At 40.7% G+C, this 19824-nt stretch overlaps 1 protein-coding gene across 2 annotated transcripts in view; it reads right to left on the reverse strand.

Moving 5' to 3' along the window:
• Positions 1–19824, reverse strand: part of MACROD2 (mono-ADP ribosylhydrolase 2) — a 902990-nt gene that overhangs the window by 292273 nt on the left and 590893 nt on the right. For both annotated transcript variants that reach the window (XM_032994762.2, XM_032994761.2), the window contains exon 7: positions 5596–5626. In XM_032994762.2, coding sequence (XP_032850653.2) covers positions 5596–5626 — 31 coding nt within the window. The remainder of the gene's footprint in view (positions 1–5595; positions 5627–19824) is intronic.

Below are 19824 nucleotides of genomic sequence, written 5' to 3' on the forward strand. Positions count from 1 at the left end.
TAATAATTTTTTTAGTATTTAAAATATGTGAAGAGACCAATTAGTATCACGGACACTACACTGTCTGAAATAAGAACACTGTTAAATAATGCATGCAACAAATTTTTATACAAGTAGTAATTAGATTTCTAGGATTACTTGAATATTATAATAGTAATTTCATAGCTGTTACAATTATTAATTTTAATAATAATAATCTCATTTAACTGGTGATCAGTCCCAAAAGAAGTGTCAAAAAATGAGTTATCATATATCTTAATTTTCACTAAAATATTACATTACACAAATTATGGAGTAAATAACAAAATGTAATTAACTTTCCAATGAGTTACAAAAAAATTACAGTTAAAACCACATAGTAGCATCAAAAAAGTTGAGGGATAAGGAGCTGCTGATCAAGCTAAAAAATTGGCTTAGTTAAGAGACAACCTTCTTAATAGGAACTTTCCTTATGTGACCTATGGGATTTAAAGTATTTTTTTTTCCCCATCACAGAGAATTCACATGATAATACCCATTTTCTTAAGTCACCTTAATTGACATAACAATATTCAAACGGTGATGATCACATATGTGATCGTTACAGGGACACAACGTATCAGACTGAAGATAAATAAAAGACTGCTTCATGGTTACTTATTGCACACTTGCGTATAGTGGCTCTGAAAAACTTGCAGCTAACTCCTTCCTTGGAAAGATGATGGTGCAACCCTTATTAGATTTGCTCATTAAAATAATACATGTCTTCAGAATGAAAAGCCAACAGAAAATGAGAAGAAACAGATGGGAAAGATGGAAATAGATTGCCTCAACCTTTAGCCCTGTGTCAGGAATTTTTTTCTGCCTTTGAAAACATTTGGTTTAGTCTTCTGACTCAGAATTTCAGAGGGTTTTTATAATCCCTCACTGGTGCACCTGTCGGTTAATCCCTTGTTATAATCTATTTTGGATCGCCTCACGGGGAGAAGAGCTGATGGACACAGTCCCAGCCCGCTGCAGACTGGCAGGATGAATTGTCCCTTGGCTACCGAGGAGGACGCACTGGAGGTCAGGACAGCTGTGACACGGGCTGGCGTGACACCCAGGAACCTCTCTCCCCAGATAAAGACAAAGCAGGGCAGAGGATCTGCGATACCTCCCTGCATCCTGCCTCGAGAACGTATTATATGCTCCTATTTCCTATGCACGCTGCATATTCTACTTCTTTTTTTTTTTTTTTTTTTTTTTTTCCCCTTGCTTTCTGAGCTTGCTCTTCAGACTGTCCTTTAGCAACGCATAATAAATTTAACCTTGCAATGTTTTGTCATGACCAGGCTAAAAGCTACAAGAAAGCATAAATGGACTGATTCTAAAAGAAATTAGTCTTACTCCAATGTAATAAAGGTGTTTAAAATGTGGTGAACCTGTATGTTTCCACTGCCTTAATCACCGCAGACATTCTGCATTTTCATGGCTTTTGGTCTTTCTCCTTCTGTGTTTTTAAAAGAAATGCAAATATACATTCATAACAAAACCTAAGAGCTGCCATTATCTTTTTTCTCAGAAAGAATAGATAGTATCAGTTTAGTGAAAGTCAAGCTAAGGTAAAATATACAGCTATACGAGGTAGAGACAAAAAAAAATACTAACTGGAGATTTCTCTTAAAGTTTTATCTTTCCCCCCTCTCTTTTCTTTTTTTTTTTTTTTTTTTTTCCTCCCTTAAGTTTAGAATAACATTTTAATACTTGCTTACGCTGCCAGAGAGCAACTTATGTTACCAACATAAGTATCTAGGTACAAAAGCCAAACCCTGTATTACTGTAAAATAGCAATAAGAAGGTAACAAATAGGTGTGCATAGACCATAACATCTTCAACTCATTCCATATGTAGTCCACCCCATAATTATCTGTCACCAGAGTATTGTGACAAACATGAAAATTCCTGTCTTCCCATATCCATCTGCAGAGCCCTGTTTTAATTTTGCAGCTTGTAAGGTTTGTGGCACCATATCAGACATCCTTGTTCACTTTGCAGGCTGCAAAGACCAGCATTTGTGTATAGCTTCTTAAAAACAGGATAATAAGTTGCTCTTCCATAAAATCTACTAAAGAAAGTTGGTTTGTTTTGTTTTGTTTTGTTTTTTTTTTCCTGCTGGCAGTACCTTAGACATAACAAGATGGTAATTATGGGGAAAGTGGATGTGTAAATGGTGGTGCACTGTGTATAAGGTGAAAATCTGACACACTACAGACTAAAATAACACTTTTTATCCTCTGGACTACAGATTTGTCTGTAGATTTATTTTTATCACTTTTTTAAACAAACAAACAAACAAACAAACAAACAATAAACCAGTAAAATTGCTTTGAAAACAGGAAAAAGAGACAAAACATTAAAAAATCCCTAAAAATCTATAGAAAATCTGTAATAAGATTAAGATTGCACTCTCACTCATGTTTGAGTATTACTGAACAGCTACTGAGGATCTGCCACTCGATACTCCAGTACTCCCCTAATGATATGGGAGTGGCCCAAGTCCTCTGTACTGTTCCTGAAGCATTTTTGTTTATGAAACTTCATGCTCTTGATTTAAAGCAAAGCATTTATTGAAACAGAAGAGAGTAACCCAGAGATCCATGGGGAAATGAGTCCTTCCAACCTTTGCTTTCTTAGACTGATTATCAGTTAATTTATAAGCATATTAGAGGTGACAGGGATCTCTCAGGAAAAGATAGCACCTCTTTTTTTTTTTTTTTTTTTTTTTTTTTCCAAAGTGGATGTGGGTAGACCCTTACTTACTTTGCAGTCCTTACAAACATTCAGCATTGGTTGCTTTGTACTTCATTTTTAAAAGATTTAATCCCCAATTTGAAGCTATTAGACTTCTAAACCAAAGATATCTCCTGAGTGAATTTGTTGCCAGTGATTTTTAAATAGGAGTGCACTAAAATCAAAATTTTGACTTCTGGCACAGTGCTTTAATGGCAAATGGCCTTCCTGGAGCTTTAACTCGTTCAAGCTGGAACATCCACAGGGCTGTGGGTGGAGATGGAGTGTCAGGAAAGTGTTTGGGGAGGAAAGGCAGACCTCCCCTCTGTCCAACATCCTTCCCATGAAAAGCAATCCACCCTTAGCCAAAACCTCAGAAAGAGGCTTGCTTGATAGTTTCTTCCCAGTTTCTTTTTTATGGGAGAAAAGGAGTGCTCTGCAGTGATGCAAGCAGGAGAGGGTTGCTCTCCCGAGAATTGTGACTACTCTCTCCTAATAATAATAGAAAAGGCAAGCAATCTAAGTATTTACAAGAATTTGGAGCAGAATGCAATCCAGATTCTTAAATTGGATGCACTCAGTTGATCTCTTGCAAATTTGTCCACTTCCCTTTGGAGGTGAAACTCAATTGTCAGACCAGGGTTTCTGAAGGAACAGCATTCGTTCATATGGATCTGAGGTGAGAAATCATGGCTGAGTGTTCCTTCAATAACATTTTATTGGGTTAGTCCAGTGTTAACTGCACAATACATTACATAAAGCAATAGTAATCAGATAGGCCACCAGGAATGAAGTTGATCCACTTGCTTGTCTAGACACCGACTTTATCTAAAAGAATGTGCATGTATAGAGGGGAAAAACCCAACAAAACCAGAAAGATGAAAGCATAGCTTTGTGGGTTTTGGGTGTACTTTACACCTCAAACACACTATACTGTATAATTTCAGCACTGCAACTGCTATCAAAAATTTTTGAAAATATTGACACCTGAAGCCTGATACAGGGTTGTCTGTTTAATTACTACTCTCAGGCAGGACGTCCGAGAGTCTGGAAAGAAGGAAATATTTTTTTCACTGAGGAATAGAAAATATTTATTAACACGTAACCACTAAAATCAATTAGAGATTATATTCCTGAAACAAACAAACAAAAAAGCAGTCTCAGAAAAACAGAATATTTTAGCAGAAATGCATCTTAATTCATTTCCAAAGGTGAAAAAAGCAAACAGTTACTGAAAAAGCATCTGCCACGCTATATAATGTTTCAGTAATGCCACAGCTTTCCAAAAGTCAAAATCAACACCGACTTGAAGAAAAGCGTTTGTTACCTCAGGAAAATAAAGCTCAAGATTCCTACCAGAGATCTTTTCCAACTTTCTTTACTGACTTTGGGGAACCATATTCCTCACCTGCTGAGACCTTTTCTATTAACTAGGCCAATTCTAAAATAAAATAAACTATTATCATTTGTACATTCCACTTACTAGTAATTTCCATGTATTTACACCATGTCTCAACTGTTTTAGTAAACTAGTAACAAAAATGTGCGTATGTTAAAGATCAAGATCTAAGCCAGAGACGCAAAGAACTAAAATGCAGAGTTTCCCTGTAAATTCAAGAAGGGGTCCTGAATGGAGGACTAAGGCAGAGCTCAATCTGAAACTAGATTCACATTCGGTGACTTCTACTGTTTGTGGAAATGGCATCTGCATGTTCTTCTGCAATAATGACAGTGCAGTTCAAGTTGAAAAGGATACAGCAGAAAAAGTAATTTAGATTCTGCCTTCTGAAGCCTAATTCTGATCTACAGTCATCAAACAATCAATTTTAAATAAGAGGTCCTTGAAAAAGAAGAAACAACCCTAAATATTCCTGTCATTTCCCCCCCGCTCCTCGCACCTGCAGTATCTGATTAGTCAAAACTCAAATTACTTTATCTAAAAATTACTATATGTTATTTTCATGCATCAGCATCTATGTCATCCTATGGTGTTACGTGATGACTGCATCTTTTTTAATTTATTGACGCTTAGCATGTTTCTTTAAAACCTTTCAATTGTACAAGTAATCCAATGTACTATGATTTCTATGCATTTAGTGAACCTAATTGAAAGAATAAATCAGCCTGCATTATTTTAAAATTTAAAAAATTTTGGGACCCTTGTAATTTGCTTGTCCTCTCAAATTTCTCCATACTTTTTTCTACATATTGAATATTACCTCCTTCAAATATCATGCCCATTTATTCCACAATGTCAACTAAAGAGCAGCTGACTATTAGTGATGGATTGTCTTAAGATTACAACAAAGCAAGTGACAAACTTTTATAATAACCCTTTCCCTCCAGCTCTTCAGGCAGTATTAATTTGCATGTAAATTAATAAACTAAAAATGTGGAAGCACCACTCAAGGGAGCTAAGACAATTTCACGTTATTCTAGCAAGTTTGCTTGAGGAAAACATACTTTTTCCCCAGTCTTGGACACTGGGGAGTCTTGCTTGCTTGCCTTCTGGATGGAAAATTCTGAAAAAAAAAACCAGTTTTTCCCTGTTGAAGCCACAGCACTGTGCTTAAGAGTTACAGGAGCTGCAGCAGTGTAATCACAGCTGTGGGCCTCGGCTCCCAGGCTAAGGCTGTGCTAAGGGCTGCACAACCGTCTCTCACTTGTCAGTACGCTAATATCCAGCCACAGTCAAAGGCTTTGGGTCTCTGTTATTTAGCACAGCATAAATAGATTCGCAAGCCAGAATCACTGACAAGACATCTGATATGAAATATCACTGTTTAAAATATAATAATAGGGAAAACTGAATAAGCGATAAGCGACATCTAAGGTCTTACTTACCATAAATTCCTGTTGAAATACAGGGAAATGCCTGTAAAACAAATGAAAGAAAAAAAACAAATCAGTGGGATTTCTGTTTGCCGAACTTTTTATCAAAACCAAGGGTATTTTTAAATGCCTGCTTTTCAACACCCAGAGATTACATGTTGTAGCCTTCACTGTTACAGCAGTCAATTCAAAGGCATTTTCAGGTCATTATATGAAACTTATTCCATATGAGCAACATTTGAACCCAGAATCATTATTAAAACTGCCTTTTGAGCTAAAAATTAATGCCATGAGCTAAAAATGAATGCTATAATCTAGTGCAGCAGGAAAAAAAAAAAAAAAAAAGTCACATTCTCTGGGTAGAGTTAGACAATGTTTCTTCAGTAGTAAAATTAGCTTAAACCCTGCCCTGGCCTTGCCTGACTCTTTGCCATGCCCTCGTTCACTATAACCTCCTTTTTTGTTTAGGGGCCTTTAATTTTTAACCTCAGTTCTTTCAGACATGTGGTTTATGGTGTGACCCAGCACAGTTGTACTGGTACAAGTCAAAGGCTAGCAAACTGGAGCGGGCAGAGGAACTAGAAGATGCTGGGTGAAAAGAAAGGGTACATTTTTGGGTCACCTTGGACAACAAAGAAAATGTATCATGCAATAAGAGATGGTTACAGACACTGTGCCAGCAAGAATGACAATTTCCGTTTCTCCTAGCTGTACGTGTTTGTCTAGAGATTTGCATTTCTGTGAGCCAGGGTCAGCTTTCCACCAGAAGAAACCAAAGCTGTGGTTTCACAAGAGAGACAATTTTCTTTGTGTGCAGTTGATATGTGAGATCACCTTTGCCTCCCACCCCTGGACTAACAGCAAACACAGCTCAAAGGTACAAGAGCACCTGGGACCAGAGTTTCAAATATCCGCCCTCAGGCTCCCTCCAGATCCCCTGGCGATGAGTCATCATACAAAAGAAAGGAATTCTTCTTTACTTAATCACACAGGAAAACATTATTCAAAAGTAATGCTTGCTTTATATTTAACCAGGGAATTAATTAGGGAATGGTGATTAAGAAAGGAGAAGTCTAATGGAAAGAATACATCCTCCCATCCCCTCTGAAAATACTTAAGTAAAATAAAGTAGTGGAGAATTATAGTCTCATTCCTTCTCACAACCACTACAATTTACGTCCTGAAAAATACTTAACTTTGTAGTTTGTACCCAATAAATCACAATGAATCAGCTCTTTAAGAAAATACGGAATGGTAGAAAAAACAAAAGAAAACAAAAAACCACACAAGGTTACAGAGCTCAGGCTGAGGTGGCAACAGATCCTCCAGCAGTAAGAGAGAGGCACAAAGGATGATTTTGTCCAGATTAGCAACAGATTTTAAAATTCACCACTGTTGAAGTTTCACATGTTCAGAGATAATTGCTCCGAACAAGTGTTTTGTTTCCCATTCTTTTCCACAGCTTGAGCAAGAGCACGTGATTTAGATACTCTTACCAGCCACAGGGGACAACTAACGGAGTATTCAGGGTTCCTTCTCCCACTGGCCCCACAATTCTGGGCAAGGGAAAACAGTCCTGCAGCACCTCTGAAATCCCGTCAACCCCCCGGCTCCCTGGGCGACACCACGGAGGGCGCCTGGGGGAAGCAGCCCCTCCACCCGCAGTGACTCCCGGTCCCCGCCCGCGTGGCAAAGCCACCCAGCTGTGGGACCAGGGGCTGGGGCGGCTGACGCGCCTCACGTTTGTCCGTCGCCGTTCACAGAGGCTGCTTAGCAAGCTCTAGCTCTAGCTCTAGCTAGAGATCTGTGTGTTTCTTCATACCTACTTTAAGATCACTGTGCAGACACGTCATAATCGTTACCTTGCTTTCAGTTTCTGTCACGCAGCTGAAACGTATCTGAACGGAGCTACAAGAGCGTGTAAATTCCCATCAAACGCCTTCCGAATACCCGTCTGTGCCATAACTTAGATGAGCTCTGCCCTCTCCCTCATTCAGAGATGATCACAGCATATAACCAGCAGATGTAATTTCGTAAAATGTGACAGTGCTCTTATTCATTCAAGAAAGGCCCGTGCCCGAGATCACATATCAACTGTGTTTCCTCTTGGCTCCTAGGGAGACAATTTAGTCTAGATGCCAGGTTGAAATTACTGGCAGAGCGGTAATGGGGAACTCACAGCATGGATATCAACATACTACAATATCTGGCTTATGGACAAGAGATGTTAAGGTTTCTAACCTTTTCTGTGCATAATAATATCTTAATTATATATTTGATTTCACTAAAAAACTCAGTTTCACAGTAGGAAACATTCATTGCTATTTTCACAATAAAACATTTCTCATCTTAATTTGTTGCCGGTAACTGCTGTTTATTGACTAACCTTTAATTTCTTTGCTACTGAAATAGTGTGTTTGCTTTACTTTGGGGCTAATAAGAAATGCTACCCTGACAGCACACAAAGCAGACACAACTCTGAAGTAAAACACAAGTAATAATGGTGAGAGCTTCCTACTACTATGTTGCTGCCATCATCTAGAGAAAGAGGCCAAATTAAATCAGCTGTGTGAATACTGTAAGACAGAAATTGATTTAATTCCTGTAGGAGAGGATGTGGGCACTCAGCCTCTGGTACTTTTTAATCTAATGTTTCTTTACTAAGGCTACAGCAGCAGTGCTAATGAGGATGAAATGTAATGCAGTTTCATGAGGAAAATTTACAATAGTCACCATGCAGAGGCCAAGTTGGACTCTAAGACATTTCAATAAGAGGGACCTGGGTATTTAAATACTTAAGGGCTTGCCTACAACAAGAGGTTCTAGTTCACACTGAGCTGCAATATATTAACTGCTATACATTAGATGAATACAATTGCTATGTCTACATGACCAGATGCCTCCTACTGAAGTCCTAATAATTGCTTCCAAAGAGGAAGGATTTTCTTCAAATTAAGCGTTCGGCATTCTGCACCAGCATCCCAGCGTCATTTCTGCCACGACCAAGTCACATAGAAGGTAAGCGCTTTCCTTCCAGTACATAACACAGCAGACATAAATAACATCAAACACAAATTGAGCGTTCTCCAATTTCACTGCATCACCTCATGAAGCAGACTAACTGATACTTACGTTTGAGAGCCATTCCTTCATGCAACTTGCACTACTGAAGCTTCACAAAAACTCGTGAACTTTAAAAAACATTTTTGTTTTTACTAAAATTGCAAGTAGAAATAATTTTTATCTAATTGTTCAACAAAGTCAAAAGTTCTTATTATCTCTGTGTTGAAGGTAGTTAAATGTGTTACACAAAACAACACAAGCCTCTCCAGCAAGTTCAAGGCAACAAACGTTCCCTCAGAAACAAATTGGCCATATACTTTATACTTTGACTGTTTTTCTTGGTCACTCTCCTTCCTAGCTAGGGCCTGTGCCACCACTGCAGAAAGCCTTGCATCTGAACAAACTTGAGGATGTTAAAAAAGACTACCGTTCTCAGTATCTTGGTCTGGGGGAGCTGAGGAGCAGTAGTAGAGCCTTCATGCAGCGAACACGCTCTATGTGTCCCCAGCGCTCCAGGACCTGTGATAGAGCCATATCTCTAGAGGAGCAGATAGCTGACACTGGGAAAAGATTTATTCAGCAAGCAGCTCATTCCATTGTGATCTCCAGAACTTGCCTCTTTATCTCACTGTTGTTTTCTATAATCTGAGGCAGCAGCCAGCCTTTGCTCGATGAAGATGATGCTCTCCTGTATCAGGTCAAGCTGGGCTACTTCCCTTCCCCTGTCATCTTTCTCCAGAGCCTGTGAAGCCTCCTGTGCTCCTGAGCTGCCTGCCTTCATCCCCTGGACATTTCTAGGAGTTATCCATTCACAGCCTCTCTTTCTGACCTTCTCCCTCTTATCTGTCAGCAAGTGGGAAGTTGCTTGGGTCTTGGCTTTGAGAACTGCACCAGCGCAACTCTTTTTCCACAGTGGACAAGAAAATGATACACAGTTGTTTCTCTTTGCCTGTTTTTTATGGACCAAATACAATTAACTCGCCTTCCACTTTGAAAGACTATCCCAACAGCACCTTAGCAGCATTACTAACACTCAGACCAAAGAAAGACACGAAGCTCCAGAAACCTAAGTGCCAAAACAGTCTCCATGTCAGGTAAGCAGAAACTTGAATCCTTGCTTCAGTAGGGGAGTGCCCCACTCCTGCCACTCAGAGGACCTGACCCAAAACTCATCTGAACTGTGCTCTCTCATAGTGCCTCAGTTTATTATGTTTAAAGTTGGACTCGAGTTTTTGTTTTTCAGCTGCCTTCATTTATATCAAAATATTACAGTAAGATGAGTTCCTCTGTGCAATAGGCATTCTTGTCTTAAAAGGAGTACACTGAGCACCTCCGCTAGTTTATTTGTCTTACAGTTGGTGATTGCCTCATGAGCTGAAGTGGCAGGTGAGTGGGCAGAGAGAAAATTGCTTGTTTAAGAGCAGCCCTGACAACACTGCTCTGCTGTGATTCACGAGGGTGAATGCCAGAGGGGAGCTGCAGAGGTAAAACAGAGGGTTCAAGGTAAAGCTGCCTATGCTAGAACAAGCTCTGCTGCATAAGGTGTAATATGGGACGTTTTGCACCTTAAGTTCCCATGTGTGTTACCAAAAACTTCACTAACATAAATATGTATTTGTAATACTTTTGTAGAACATCACAGATTAATAATGCTATGGTTTCCTTGGGATTTTACCAACTCTTATGACTTGTCACGTCCACCTTTAAAATAAACCCCAAACTAAAGTATTCACTGCCTAAAGCCTATGCTTTCTGCCAAAACACCCCCACATGTTTAAATAGCATGCTGTGGCACGTACACCATGGCATTATGAAGTGCTGTTATCAAGACTGTGGCACAGTGCTCTGAAAGCTAAGTATCAGCTAAGCCACAAAGTAAACTAATTTAAATGGTATTGATTGTTTGAATAATGAATAACTTATTTTCACAACAAGAATTTATGACAAGAATCTAGAGGTGTGGTGGGGAATATAGTGGTGTACGTTTATCACTTGGAGCACACTGTCAAGGTGCTACGATGGCAGGGAACATACAGGACCTCAGCCAGGAAACGGGAAGATGGGAGAGAGTTCAGTGTGGTTCAAGATAAGGTTTTTTTCATCCCCCTTGTTTGTCTGGTGATGTGCATTTTGTAGTCCTTACCCCTGTCAGGTATTGCTAACGTTTTGAGGTTAATTACAGTCGTCGAGCTGGAATATGAAACAGCAGAGAAGGCATGGTTCTGGATGAACCTGGAAAAAACTTTTCCATTCTTTTAGTGGCATAAAATTATATATAACCATCAGTTGCACATGCTCCAGACCTGCTGTAATCATTATTTTTGATGTACAAGCAGAAGGATTCAAAACTAGAAGTCCTTCAAGCTCATCCATGCCCATCATGGCAGCATCCACCTGGGCAGCTGGTACAGACAAATGTACCATCAGGCATTCACAACAGTACCGCTCCCACGGCATTAACACCAGTACTCCCATACCAGCCTGAGATTAAATCATCTCTCTTGTGGAGACACTGATTTAGGATATGCAACCACCTGTGGACCATCTGTGCCCACAGTTCAACAGGAGGACGATCTCTATAGTTGAGACACAGCAAGAGGGATCTAAGTGCGCTATCCATCCCTAAGTCTAGCCTCAAGCAGGGTGAGTTAGCACCAGGAGAACCAGCAAATTACTGTTCCTTTCCCCTTGTCATGACTGTTAGTCTGGCCTAACTTAACTTCTGTGAGCGTAAACAGTCTGAACCCAGTTACAGCACTATTTTTCAGACTTCATCAACTAACTTCAGTACCAGAGACACTGATATTCTTGTTGATCGACCAAAGCTCCTAAAAAAATTGGATGCCTTAGATGCTTTTCAAAATAACATGTTCTATAAAATCACCTAACTCCAATAAGCACAATAAACTTATAAACTTCAGGGCCTATTCTACCCCTTAAGATACACAAAATATTCACAGGGTAGAGGATACATACATATTTAAGATATCAGTAACTTCAAACATTCAGAGTCAAATTTCACTGCTTATACTAGATCAAACTTATAAAGCAAATCATTTCATAAACCACTAACTATAATACTAACCTGTTGCCTTTTAAAAATCCTTATACTACTATTTGGAAGAAAAATAGAATAAGAGCTTATGTTATTTCCCAGTCAATATCCTGTCATAAATTCTATACTTGTCATCATTCTGAGCTGTAATTTAATGAACAACAAATTTTGCAAGTAACTATCATTCAAAGAAAACTTACTCATAGAAAGGTTCAGTGCACTTTGCTATACTGAAAATGGAGAGAAAATATTAAAGGGAAGAATTGAATATAAGAATGTGTAAACTCAGTTTTCATTATGGACCATATTAGCATGTTTCTTAATTTGTTTTTAAAGAATACAAAAGTAATTATTGCCTCAAAAATGAGTCTCTTGAATATGGCAGATCACACACAAACCTCGAGGCATTCATATGAGCTTCCTCATTCACACACTGGCAGGTTCATGAGCCACAACATCCAGCTGTTCAGCCCCGTCAGAAACGCTGGGCATGCAAGTGCCAAAAAAAGTTGAGGGGGTATTTTCTGCTAGAAACATAAGTGTCCAGGTATTTTGCATGCCTAAAAGTTTACATGCCAGCTATGTGAAGGTTTTCAAAGGATGCCGATAGCTGACAAAATGCTGGTCTAACAACCAGGAATTTCAGATTCAGACCCAATGTGAAACATCCTTTCTGTATTGTTGCTCAAGACTTTTCTATGCACCTTCATTTACCAAAATGTAAGCTAATATTGCACAGTCAACGGACAACAGGTTCAGAAAATGATACACAGAAGTAAGTAAATTTAAAATAAAAATCTAACAACTGGGTGGCAAATGATTATTGAGAGAGAGGACCTGTCACAAAGCTACCGAAAGCTGATTTTAGGATTCCTATTCAGTAAAAATGATTGGCAACAAGTGCATAGAGAGCTTCATCATAACTCAGAAAACACAGAAATCCAAACAAAACGCGTGTCAGTTTTTTAGAGGATCCCTACAAGTCACGCTTAGAAGACTGCTCCAGATAAATATTTACCACAAAGGCTGCAGTTTTCCTTTAAGTCTGTTTATTTCTACAAAAGGGCAGTTACCGAAAGAGGCCACCTGAGAGGTTAAAAGGGCCAAAAGAACACCTTCAGTAGTTCCTGTTAACCAAACTAAATAGATCAAGGGGTTGAGAGGGGGGCTCTTCCTTTGATGATCTCTTTGCCACTAAAGTGGCAATGTTCTCACTTGTCAAATTGTGTGTCTCATCTCACACAATGAGTGAAAAAATTTGTTTAATTTTTACTGAAATAATTAAAAACTTCAACCAAAGAACATTCATTCAACAATGAGAATGTGGAAAGAAAACAAACTGAGGATTCACTATCAAGATTTACAAATTGTTTTTAGCAGCAGTGTATTCAAGTTTATATTAATTTAAAATAGATTTTTGAAGACATTGAAACCAGCTGCTACAATGAAAGATGCAAGATAGAACATTGTAATATGGAGTTAACTTAAGAAGATTCACTACTTGAGGAATCTCACGGAATTTTTATTTTCAAATTTTAAAATTTATTATGGGGTTGTCTGTTTTTTTCCAAACTATGTGCACATTTGTAGTTAAAATGAAAAACTTATAGAGGAAATATGGACTAACAGTTTGGTATACATTTTGAAAAATCATAAACCATTTCTATTTAGAAATCCTCCGAAATGAAACTGTACATTTCAAACAACTGCAGAATAGCTGATGTTTGGAAAGCACTTCGCGCGATTGCCTAGTGCAACACACCCACTCAAAGCCAGGCCACCTAAAGATGCTCACCCAGGACCATGGCCAGTCAGGTTGGAATATCTCCAAGGACGGAGACTCCACCACCTCTGTGGGCAACCTGTTCTGCTGTTTGCACAACCTCAGAGTAAATAAGTGAGATTTCCTGTATTTCAGTTTGCACCCGTTGCCTCTTGTCCATTCAACAGGCACCACTGAGAAGAGGGGCTCATCTTTGCTTCCATCCAAAGGCATTTATACACATTGATAACACCTTGCTGCTGAGCCTTCTCTTCTCCAGGATGAACAGGCTCTCAGCACCTCCTTCTGTGAAGTACAGTCCGAGTCCTTAATCATCTCTATGGCCCTTCACTGGGCTTGCTCCATTATGTCCGTATCTCTTTCCGACTGGAGATCCCAAAGCCAAGTAGAGGGGAGGGACCACCTCCCTCGTCCTGCTGGCAACAGTCTTCCTGATGCAGCCCAGGAGGCTGGTGGCTTGCTTTGCCTCAAGGAGGCATTGCTGGCTTACGATCAACTTCTTGCCCACTGGGACCCCCAGGGCCACCTCTGCAGAGCTGTTTTCCATCTGGCCGCCCCCCCCCCCCCCCCCCCCCCCCCCCCCCCAGCATGTACTGGTGCCTGGGGATATTCCTTGCCAGGGGCAGGACTTTGCATTTCCCTCTGCTGAACTTCATGAGGTCCCCTCTGCCCAATTCTCCCGCCTGTCAGGGCGCCTCTAAAAAGTAGCCCAACCATCTGGTGTATCAGACGCTCCTCACAGCTTTGCACTGTCTGAAAATTCCCTGGGGCGTGTTCTGCCCCATCATCTAAGTGACTAGGAAGATCTTAAATATTATTGGCCCCAATATTGGCCCCTGGAGTACACTACTAGTGACTGGCCTCCAGCTGGACCTTGTGCCACTGACCATAACACTTTAATCCCAGCAGCTCAGCCAGTCCTCAGTCCACCTCTCGCACAGTAAAAAAACAGACAGAAACATAATAATCTGGTTTATAAGACAACATCTGCCTAGGATGTTCAGAAGCCATTGCAGCTGAAATACCAATTAAAACAGCAAAAGCGCAGATGATGATGAGGAAAGAATAAGTCAAATGAGAACTTAGAACAGATTCATTTTTTTTTTTTTTTTTCCTTTCTATACCAACCCATGCCAAAACAGGCTTGAAATGAATGACAAACTGATTTTGAACCACATCTGTGATGTGCTTTTAGCCCCAGTGGAGAAGAGTTATGAGTTTCCTTCATGCTGAAGAGCAAGAAATTAAAAATCCCCTTGCCTTTTTCAAAAAGAAAAAGGGACATTCACCTACGTGCCCCGCATTGCATCAGCCTCTCAGCACTGCAGAGTGGAGCAGTTGCTAGGTTTGTCTCTAGAGTCCCTGAATCAGTGTCTAATTAATTTGTGAAGAAGAGCTTGAACATGCAACTTCCTTCACAAGAACAACACAGATACAGCCCTTATTACTTCTTTTAAATGAAGGGTATCGAATACTTTCAGAAGACTAATAATACTGTTTAATCATACTCACTTCAAAAAACCCCGTTGCGTTAGGGGATTCCAGTTCTTTAGTCTCAGAAGCCACCTTTACAGCAGTGTTTGGGCATCTCCACCCCCACCAGCATATTTCCGCTCACAAGATCCTGCAGGATCCACTGACCTCATCTTACGTGTGTATTGCCAAGAGGAAAACTAGGATCCAGCTTCATCCCAGTTAAGCCATTCTGAGGCTGGACTTCTGGTCTAAGGTTCTCTCTGCAGTTAATAAAGAGGGTAATTCAGCTGTTTCAGGTCAAATGAATGGCTCTCATGGGGAACTGCTGACTACAGAGTGAAGCTAGATACCTAAGCTAAATTTAGGTGAAACAAATCTCTCCCTGTGCACAGGAAAGCATACATGTTTGCCAGAAAGCAGTCAGGAACTCTTTCTCTTGAGTCCTAACCACAGGAATATTCTTTCCATTGATTCAATATAAAATTACTTCTAATGAAAAATGATGGGCCAGACTTCTCCAGTTTCATGAGATCATCCTGTATGGTAGTCAGCCTCATGGGTGTGATGGCAAAGGAGAGCTTAAAACAATCCAGGAGAAGGTCTGTCTGGCACAATCCTGCCTCAGACAGAAATACTCACACGCCAGCACTGAGCAGGCACCTCCAGGCCAGCAAATATACTCTGTTTCTCGAAAGGGCTAATTAAGAGCTACACAGCATCCTCGGTCTTGTGCACTGGTCTCATTCACAGGAGCACAGCTGTGAAAATCAGATCTGCTGGCCACAGCACAGGCTCCTGGTAGTCCGGGGCGATTTCTACCCCGGGAGATGAAAAAGCTGAGCTATACATTGTGCTCAGAAGACACAGACAGTGCAAGCCTGGCCTGAGCCCATGCGGGCTGTAGGAGAGGACATACCTAATGCAGCATCAGCATTTCCAGCATACTGGTCGTTATGCTCACTAATACATTCTTAACGAGCTCAAATTTAGTGTGTAGGGCCCTGCTCCAAATCAATACTGTGCCACATCTACAGATCAATACTAGCTTTACATTTATAATATTTTCAAATAAAAAGAAAAAGGAATGAGAACCCACAAGACTATATTAATATAAAAACATTTGAAATGAGATACTCAGCGACAAAAGTGACAATACTGCAGTGACAATACCTGCTTCATCCTTAACACTAGGTTAGTCTGTCCTTACTGCTTCATCTAAACCAACACACCCAAGGAAATACCACTGCACCTTTACTGTGGTCTGATTCAGATCTGAGCCAACCTTGCAAGAAAAAGCCATTAAATGACATTAACGTAGTACTGAAATCATTCTCTGACAACCAAGAATAATGAGGTAAATTAAGGGCAGATGGATGTTGAGTCTTTCCTCTAAATGTCCTTAATTTTGTAGGTTTTAGACATACTGTCTCCTGAACCTTAGTGCAATTTTAGTTTTACTATTTGTGATATTTATAGCTCCCATTTATACAAGTAATATGTAATTTTAATGCAGGTCTAATAGTTCCAACTGCCATTGACACAGATTGTAAAATGAAAAAGGGAGGATACCTTGTTGAATAAGATGCTACTTTATTTCCTTCCTGCCACCTTGGACACTGCGATGCAGTGGGTTAATGTCTTATTTGGATTCCAACCTTGTCAACACATCAAAGATCCTCCCAGGTGAAGAGAAGCAGGGCTACACAATTGATCTCCCCTAACCTGTAACGTCTGTGTCACTCCGGTCCAGGGTGAGCGACTGAAATGCATGTTTCTTTTTGAGAGAGGTAAGAGAGCCCCTGATTGCCTTGAAGAAGTACACGATGATGAAAGGTATGAGACAGGAGTAGACCTTGGGAAATGTCAAGGGAGATCACAGTCAAAATTGCTTCTTTATCCAGAATAAATAACAGCAGCTGTGGATTACGTGATTGTAATTCTGTTGAGGAGGGCTGGTAATATAAATCACGATAAAGATGACTTGAGACTCTTTTTAAAGACCAGTAAGGTTATTTGTATTTTTAAACTTATTTTCTACCGCTCCCAGGCACAGTCTTTACAGATGTTTCTACGGCTATCGTGAGTCCCTTCAATGCAGCAATTTTCCCCTCGCTATTTATTCTCTGCTGTCACCCCACTCTAGCTTTTTCCTTCCCGTCCTTCCACCCTGTTCCAGATGACAGATTGCTGCCATCCGCTCTGTTCTGAATTCACTGCTTCCATTACCACTTCCCTTACAGCTGTGGCACATCTGCTTTCAGATCCACTTTACGGTTTTTCCTAAGGCCCTTCCTTGCTTTCGGCAATGCTGGAGCGCCTGTGCAAGAGCAGCAGCAGCTACAGGAACCTCGTCACCATCTGGCTTGATTCAGAGCCACTGCAGGCAGCAAGAAAACTTCAACTACAATCCAAATCCTATTTCTGCCATTTTTCCTGCTGTCGAATGTCACAAAATAAACAAGATAAGCTGCACCCGTGTTGCCAAAAATGGGTCAGCAACTCTGGATGCCTCAATTCTGGTACAGTGGAGTTAATTCAGAAAATGGAAAACGACACAATGTCTGAAAGGAGGTTTTGGAAAAATTGGTGGCAATGTGTTCAACAGGGCACTGAGAAAATGAGGGGTCCTGAAGAAAGGCCAATCCAGGTTTGCAGGTTCTGTCACGTTTCCTCATTCTGAGTAACCTCGATAGTGTTTCTACCAAGCTGAATGAATCTGCATAATGCTTCACTTGGCATCAGTAAATGTGTCAGGATATGTCTCAATAAAACTTCAATGTTGTTCTGGGTTGAGTGAGTGGTGGAGTTTTTTGGTGGCAGGGGAGGGGGCTATCGGGGCAGCCCCCTGTGAGAAGCTATTTGAAGCTCCCCCAGCTCCACGTCAGCTCCACTTCTGTTTGGGAAATTGAGCCCATCAGCTGCGCCTCTGCGATAACGTATTTAAGAAGGGACGTGGTGACGGGCAGTGGGACTTGTGAGGAGGAGTTGCTGCAGCTGCATGAACACCAAGGTCAGTGGAGGAACGGAGGAAGAAAAGAGGGGGGAGGTGTGCCAGAGCAGAGACCCCCCTGTATCCTGTGGTGAGACGGCAGGGCGGCCCCCCCTGCCACCCATGGAGATCTACGGTGGAGCAGATGCTGATTTATGGGCTGGGTTTCCTTTCACATGGCTGACCAAGGTGTCTGTGCCTGGAGAAGGCCGGGGTCTCATGGGAAAAGGCAGCCCCGCTGCTGTAATTCAGCACTGGGAGGATTGCAGCATGCGGGGGAGTCCCACGCCGGAGCAGCTCGGGAAGGGCTGCAGCCGTGGGAGGGAATCCAGTCGGATGAAGTTGATGACCCACGACGGAGCAGTGTGGGGAACGCTGTGGCCTGTGGGAGGGACTCATGCTGGAGAAAGTTTGTGGAGGACTGTCTGCTGTGAGAGGGGGACCACGATGGAGCAGGAGGAACAAGTTTCAGACACTCCCCTCACCGAAGATGAAGAAAGTGGCAGCACTGCCTGCACCCCCCATTCCCTGCCCCTGCACCACTGGGGGAGGAGGTAGAGATATCGGGAGCAGAGCTGAGCCCGGGGAGAAGGGAGGGGTGGGGGGAAGGTGTTCTCAAGATGTGCCAATGCTTCTCACTGTCCTACTCTGTTATGTGTTGTTAGTGTCTGTAATAAATGTATGTTCTTTTTTTTTTCTTCCCCTAACGAGTCTGCCTTTTGCTCGTGATCATAAAGGGGAATTTTCTCCCCATCCCAGTCCTATCTTGAACCCCAAGCCTGGCTCTCTGTCCCTTCTCATTGCCGGAGGGGAAGGGAGAGAGCTGCTGCATTGTGGTTGGCTGCCAACCAGGCCCAAACCACAACAAATGTCAATGCAAGCAAGGCCATCACAAACATTGGGAAAGTAAGAAAAAACAACAAGAAACTGAGAAAATATGTATATTTTCTCTATCTTCTTCCAGCTTTCATTCTCTTACAGATATTTATTGGAAGTGTGACTTTAATTTTCTATGTCCTGCTGTTTAGTATATAATGATCCAGACAGATTTTTGTATTGGATTCAAGTAATACTTAATACCTTGTCAAACTCTTCCTCTTTTCAAATTTTTTGTATGGAAATAACTGGTACATACATTTTTAAAATGGTAAAAGCAGCAAAACTGGAGAAAAGGCATAAAGATTTCATTCTTTTTTAAAATACGTATTTCCCAAATGAAGAATACTGCACAGAGTAATCAAAACGGAACAGAAAAATATAGCTATCACTTTGATTTCCCTGTCTTTTCTGGTTGAGTTGCCCCCAGATGCCCTTTTCATTTTTTTAAAAAAAAGCATGTTGAGATCCCTGTGCTGTTGCTTTGAATTTTTTTTTTTTTTTTCTTAAAGGAAAGACAGACATGAAAAGGTCTAAACGAGAGACACATTATTATTCAAGAAACGTTATAAGGAACAACCACTTGCATTACTAATACTTTATCACTCATGCAAACCATTTAGTGTGAGAGACAAAAGCAGCATATATACATCTAAACAGCTATGTATGACCAAATAGATACCAGTTCTAGAGAACAAGTGCAGCACACAGAGGGGGGGAAAAAAAACCAACCAAACAAACCAAAACAACAAAAAACCCCCACAAAAAAATCCCAGAGCAGTGAAGAAAATTAATGAAATGAATAACTTGCATCTGTGGATGGTAAAGGTTTAAGAAACTGGTTTTACAAATGCTTGTTTTCACATACTTTGAAGAGAATTAAGAAATAAATGTTGTATACCATGTGCTGTTGTAAAGACTGTATAAAAGAAAGAGGGAAATGTTAGCATTAAGGCCCCAGTTCTTCTTTCTGCCTTTTCTCCAAGCTCCCATTGATTT

Source organism: Tyto alba, unplaced genomic scaffold (assembly GCF_018691265.1).
Source record: "Tyto alba isolate M040663 unplaced genomic scaffold, T.alba_DEE_v4.0 Super-Scaffold_16, whole genome shotgun sequence".
Lineage (NCBI taxonomy): Eukaryota > Metazoa > Chordata > Aves > Strigiformes > Tytonidae > Tyto > Tyto alba.